Source organism: Notothenia coriiceps, unplaced genomic scaffold (assembly GCF_000735185.1).
Source record: "Notothenia coriiceps isolate Sejong01 unplaced genomic scaffold, NC01 NC01_scaffold00032391, whole genome shotgun sequence".
In the NCBI taxonomy this organism is placed as follows: domain Eukaryota; kingdom Metazoa; phylum Chordata; class Actinopteri; order Perciformes; family Nototheniidae; genus Notothenia; species Notothenia coriiceps.
Window position 1 is genome coordinate 130,786 of NW_011365092.1, and position 6,630 is coordinate 137,415.

The 6,630-nt window shown below is 41.1% G+C and overlaps 2 protein-coding genes across 2 annotated transcripts in view; both read left to right on the forward strand.

Moving 5' to 3' along the window:
• The window catches only part of taf6l (TAF6-like RNA polymerase II, p300/CBP-associated factor (PCAF)-associated factor), a 358,002-nt gene that overhangs the window by 121,397 nt on the left and 229,975 nt on the right, over nucleotides 1-6,630 (forward strand).
• phyhiplb (phytanoyl-CoA 2-hydroxylase interacting protein-like b) overlaps nucleotides 1-6,630 on the forward strand; it is a 19,003-nt gene that overhangs the window by 8,823 nt on the left and 3,550 nt on the right. The window contains exons 2-4 of the mRNA XM_010788959.1: nucleotides 790-977; nucleotides 2,807-2,981; nucleotides 4,123-4,240. Coding sequence (XP_010787261.1) covers nucleotides 790-977; nucleotides 2,807-2,981; nucleotides 4,123-4,240 — 481 coding nt within the window. The remainder of the gene's footprint in view (nucleotides 1-789; nucleotides 978-2,806; nucleotides 2,982-4,122; nucleotides 4,241-6,630) is intronic.

Sequence of the window (6,630 nt, forward strand, 5' to 3'; positions counted from 1 at the left end):
GTGTGTGTGTGTGTGTGTGTGTGTGTGTGTGTGTGTGTGTGTGTGTGTGTGTGTGTGTGTGTGTGTGTGTGTGTGTGTGTGTGTTTGTTCAGGGGCTGATGTGTTTCCATGGCAACATATAAGGCAGTAAGCGATGGAGGCAGTGCTGAGGAAGGCTGTAGTATGTGGGGTTTATGGACCATAAGACAGAGAAGAGAAACAAACCATATTTATACGGTCTGAATAAAAGCTGTGCAGAGATGCAGCATTTCCAGCTGTATAATGATTTAATGCGTTTCTCAGATAATAAAAAATCTGATTTATGATCACTCGTAGATATCTCATAAAACTGAAGTTATTACAATCCCGGAATCAAAACGGATTTGTAAAATGACAGACCAGAAAATGACGTTTGAGTTTTTTTTACAATAATCCTACAGTAAATATGAAACATATAGTTTGTAGTAATAGTGACGCTGGTGGCTCCCTGCTTGACTTTGGATAGATTGTGTGACTGCGATAGCAACCGTTTAAGATGCAGATATTAAACTCCACACGTGTAGTTAGTTGTCAAGTGTTATTATGGGCGTGGTCCCAAAAAAAGGTATTTTTGTGTCTGTGGAGAGATTTTATTACCAGCCATGCAAGATGCAGTCATGAGGCCGGCTACCCACTTAACCTTTGTGTCTAATTAGTTGTTTGTGGTTTGTGTCATCCCATCGCAAAGTGCTTTAGTAGTTTGGCATATATTGTTATACTTTTTGACATTGAACATACCAAACTTACTCAATGTTTTTTCCGATTACACAGGAAGTCAATCCCAGGATGGCAACATGGAGGCGCTCCCTGTTCCTCAGAACATCAAGATCAGCAACATCACCTGTGACTCCTTCAAGATCTGCTGGGACATGGAGCCGAGCAGCAAGGAGCGCATCACACACTACTTCATCGACCTGAACAAGAAGGAGAACAAAAACTCTAACAAGTTCAAACACAAGGTAACGCTTGAATCAGCACTAATAAACTGAATTTAGAAGATAGCGAGAGAAGGCTCAACAAAAGGCCTGTTGTCTCAATGAATGCATTTTCTATGTTTCATCAAAAGGAAAAAAACATTTCAAGGTTTTGTGTTTATGTGATTCAATGTGTGAGAAACTCACGCTCAGACTTGAGAGCACAAACTAGGCGATGTGCCAAAAGAATTCAAGAAAATAATTATATTTATTTGGGAAAGCTTTTTTTTCTCTCCTTTATTGAACAAAGTAAAAGTCTCCTTGGAAATTAAAATCTCTTTTTCAGCTGGTACCTGGCCTCTTAAGCAAAACCTATTTCTAGAACATTGAATAAAAAAACATAATCAAGCAGACCTGCTGCAAAGTAAAGACCAACTAAAAACCAAACGCAAAATCTTTCTTAAAACTGTCAGCTGTGTAAAATTGTAAGTATGAACCCATTTGATTCTCATGTGATCATTTTACAAATATATGAACAGAACTACAGACCATACAGTACAGTTTTAAAGAAAATAGAGTAATGTACATTTATAAATTATGCAATTCTAAAGATAATTCTGTTTTAGCGTTCAATCTGATATTCTCCATGTCTCCTCTTTGTTGGCACCGTACATCGCTGTGTCTGGGCGGACTTACAGTGAATGATATTTGTCCCCTCCATACTTGAACTCTCCAGCATTATCATAACGTGATTGCTAAAACATCTGGAAGAATGATGAACCCTGATGATCGAAACCTAACCGATGGATTTGATGCTGAAGTGTGAGACACATGTTCACCATGTTTTAACCAAAGATAACCTTTAGTTTCCTGCTTGAGGCAAAAAGACTCCCTTGAAGGTGGATCTGTTCAAAGACTCTGAGCTCTAATAGGCTAATATCACTCACGCTGACCTTTCGGTCGGAGAGTAATTCCTCCAGCAAGGCGACGGCAGCTCCTTCAGTGCTCCGTCAGTCATCACTTGTTTCCTCCTTCCTCTCCTCCTGCAGCCACTTCCTGTGTGTCTCCTCTCCCTAGTAGCGAGCAACCCCATGTTAGTATTTTGATTTTGGTGAGCAGCAGCAGTGTTGGTCGATATGCTGAATCTGTTGCTAGGCAGGGGCTACCGGTCCAATCAATAGGCTGCTAAGGCCCATCGATGCTTAAGGGGGTTGAGGAGGAGAGCACAGAACAGTGTGCATACATAAAGAAAACAGTACAGGTATAAACTGCAGTCTGCCTCTTACATAACATGTTCAAAGGCATGTAATCCTTGCTTGTGGCTTTAAAGGTGTCCTATCATGCAAAATGCACTTTTTCCTGTCTTTTATACAGAAACATGTGTTCCCTCTGTGTAAAGAGATTCTGAAAGTTTCAGGAAAAAAGATTCTCTCTCTTTTTGTCCTGATCCATTTATATAAAAACCTGTCTGAAAATGAGCTGATCAGATTTTGGCCACTTTATGATGTCATAAGGATTTTTTGTCTTGTGTAACCATTAGCCAATCACCAACCAAGGTACCCCCTATATCACCTGAATCTCCTCCTAGAGCACCATTGTGTTCTTTATAACCAAATATCTCTCAGAGGGGCGTGGGGAGGGGCTCCTTATTTTCATCTGAAGTAACAGACAGAGAATCAGCACTTTGGAAACAGGGCTGAAACAGAGGGGATTGTGGGATGCTACAATGATCTGTTTGGTATTTGGAGCCAAACACTTCAGAGAGATGTGTTGTATACATCTAGGACCTATATATTGATGAAAAACAGTATAATAGGGGACCTTTAAGGAAACCATAACTGGAGTTTCCTCCTGTTTTCCATTCCTCCCTCCAGGATGTTCCCACCAAGCTGGTAGCCAAAGCCGTCCCCCTGCCCATGACGGTGCGGGGCCACTGGTTCCTGAGCCCCCGCACAGAATACACTGTGGCCGTCCAGACCGCGTCCAAACAGACCGACGGGGACTACGCCATCTCCGAGTGGAGCGAGATCGTGGAGTTCTGCACCGGCGGTGAGTAACGCGCAGCTTACTGTACCACGAGTACTCGCTTCTCAACATGTGTGACATCTGAGCAGCCTTTGATGTTGTTTGAGCTGAAGTACAGGGCAGAATAGGATAGGGCACAATATGAGGGAGAATATTAAATGGAGGCTAATCTTTACTGAGTGGGGGGGAAGATGGATGGAGGGGTGGAGGAGGGGAAGGGGAGGGCGAGTGGAAAAGAAGGATTAAAGGAAGGAGGGGAGCTGTGCTGTATATCTTCTGATGCAGAGGTCAACAAGTTCAACATCACTGGCTGCCGGCTTTGGGTGGGGGAGGGGAGAAGGGGGAGGAGATGATGGTATAGGGGGCGGGGTAGCTGCGAAAGGGATGAGGAGCATTCAGGACCGTCCCTCCCTCCAGGCCAATCATGCAGACTGCGTGGGGCCTCACTTTGGAGGGGGCCTCACCTTGGAGGGGGCCTCAACTGAGCCGAAAATGCAGCGGACCTATGCGCTTATGCAGCGCAATTGGAGTGGTGCGGCACGGTTGCTCCACTAGCCCCCCGTCCGTCCGTCCGTCGACGCTCGCGAAACAGAGGGCCTCATCATATAACTTTAAGTGGGGCCTCATGTTGGCCAGGGACGGCCCTGGGAGCATTAGAAGCTTGGGTAGTAGGGATAGTGATGCGAGGCTTGACTAAAGAAAAAGGGAGGTCTAAAAATATGTCTGAATACTTTTGAGCGATCTGCTCTTTGTAATCCTCTTAAGAGCCTTCTATCATTTTTGTTCAAGGTTCTGTAGCGTTTCATGAAAGTGGGGAATTTTATCTTTTTCTGTTGGTGTGTTTAAGTGCTTGTTGGAAAATCAGAACAGGGGAAAAAATCTTTATTACAATGAAACTTATTATATACTTATATACCCATTTGGCAATCCTTCTTTCATGCTGGATCGTATAAGGACACCACAGGACTAACATGCTGAGTCATTCCGAGCTATAAAGATGAAGAAGCGCAGTTCATGTTCCATCCTATCCGGTGCACACAGTCACTCTTGTTCCTTATAATTAAATAATTACATTTCAACTAATTTCCGACTAGCACTGGTTTCCAATCCTCCTGATGACAGCTTATTCAGTTTAACTCTGATCTGTGATGCGTCTGTTTTCCAGATTATTCCACAGTGCACCTGAACCAGCTGCTGGTGAAAGCAGAGGTCATCGCCGGCCGGATGCTGCCTCTGTCTGTCTTCTACAGGAACCAGAACAAAGAGTACTTCGAACATGCCAAGTAAGCCGCTGTATTTGCATTTTCATAAATAATGTTGTAGTTCAAATATAGTTCAGAGTCTGTTATTAAAGAAACCCTGAAAACGGTGTTAACACATTGTATGTGCGGCTAGCTTTCCTTCCTCTTTTAGTTTGTTGCATTATGGTAATTTACACTATTATACAACACTTAGCCTTTCAACTTATTCTTGCTATTTTTATGCTATGTTTGACGATAGATACTGTATATCCTATTTTGATATGCTTCCAGTAACTTGAACATCTTGAACATCACATTAAATTCACAGCTTTAGCATCTGGTGGCTTTATAGACCTATAGAGACTTGAGATGTTATGTGATGCTAAAATGGCCTTTAAGCTAAGGCTGCAGGGCATTTCGTGTTAACATACTGTGTGATAAGACTTGTGTGATGGTAATAAAAGACGATTGATGATGAGAACATTATAATGCATCCATCCTAGCACTCAGTACTACAACTTAGATCACCTGTATCTCTGCACACAGCAGGATCCCCACACTATGTTAGGCTAATGTGTAAAGACAATGTGACAATTAAGGCCATTGAAAAGTATAGGTTTGTGGTTTCACTTTAACAAGTTGTAACTTTCTTTGTATATAATATGTGATACAAACTATAATTTGATGACTTTTTTTGTAACATTGTATTTTCATTTTCTTTTTAAGGCATACTATACGATTAGTTTTGTTATCATATACTATACATTTCAATGTTATGACATACTATACTATTACTATTTTAAAATACTATATGTCGATACTTGTTTTTGTCATGCCATTTACACAATGACATACTATCCTATGATATTCTTTGTGACATGCTGCACTGAGACCTGTGTATGACGTGTTTGCTGGGGCTTTACAACATGACGTCACCTGGAAAGCCCTCTCTTTTGTTGCCTCTGATCAGTGCATTTAACATGCGTCTGGTAAACTGCACCACCATGTGGGCGGCAGCAGTACTGTCGCTACCCCTTGATTAGGCTTCTGCTCCAGTGACCCGGGGTGGGAGATGACTAATTCCATAATACCCTGAACAAAGCATTAATTATGGATGTAATTGCAGCCTCTGAAGTGATAGCACTGTAATTACAATTCATAATAGGCGCACAGATTTACTCGAAGACATGCAGCTACAACACAAGCCCTCATCAATCTTGAATGTTTATTTGTTGTTTGTTTCTGAAAGATGCTTTTGTTTCCTGGCAGTTTTTGAGTTGAGCATGCTTTTCAAATTCATAGGTTTTATTGTCATATGCACATAAGCTACATTGTAGAAATGACAATGAAATTCTAATGATCCGAGCTCCTCCAACAATGCAACATATGTATTAAAATTAAAAAACACACCGAAGTCTAAGCAAACACTGAAATATAACGAAGAAAATGCAAAGTTGGAAAGGAGCTAGAGACACGGCAGCCATCTTTCTTTTGGTCACTTTGTTTCTATCAGACAAACTGGACTAAGATCATTACAGATCCAGAGATATTAAAACTACAGATCCTCCGGCTGCATCTGACACATTTAATCAGCTCAGATCAAAACAATGTGCTGCTCTTTACTAGGGATGTCCCGATCACCTTTTTTTGCTCCCGATCCGATTCCGATCATTTGATTTGACAAATTTACCGATACCGTATTTTTCCCGATCCGATCTTTATGCAATGCATTAAGAGAAAAAAAAGAAAAAAAAGCATTCAAGTTGTCCCTTAAGGTTATGTTTTTATTTAAATTGGATATTCTATCCAACATGTATATAGCTTCTTACTTTCACAGCAGCATTGGATCAGTTCAGTTGTGCAGCATTGGATCAAATCAAAATAGAGCTTATCAGTACTCGTTAGCTTACTGCTACAATTAGACACTGCGCCCTGCCCACTCTGTTGCCAGATTGGAGAGAAATAAGCAACCAGGTCTATGAAAACAAGCCCCAAAGAAGCAACACATACATGATGTTGTGTAATTTGAAACCAAAAAAGGCCTCAGGATGACTTTAAGACTTGAACATGGTCATTTTTGTTTTGTAACATTGAATACAAAATTTTAAAAAAAATGTTTAAAAAAAAAGAAGAAAAAAATCCCGATCCCCGATTTTTTCCTCCCGATTCCGATCTTTTGAAAATCACGTGATCGGCTCCGATCCCCGATCACGTGATCAGATCGGGACATCTCTAATTACAATTACAAAATAATGATATCTACAGCCCCTATTCACACAAACACACCATTTCATAAATAACACACTTGTTCTGCAATAATATGTTTTATGTTTCCTGTCATTTTTGTTAGGAAAGGGCATGCCTGAAAGAAACAGCATGTTCTCCTTCTCCGAGGGTCAAGAAGAACATCCAAGAGGAACATTAAAAACTGA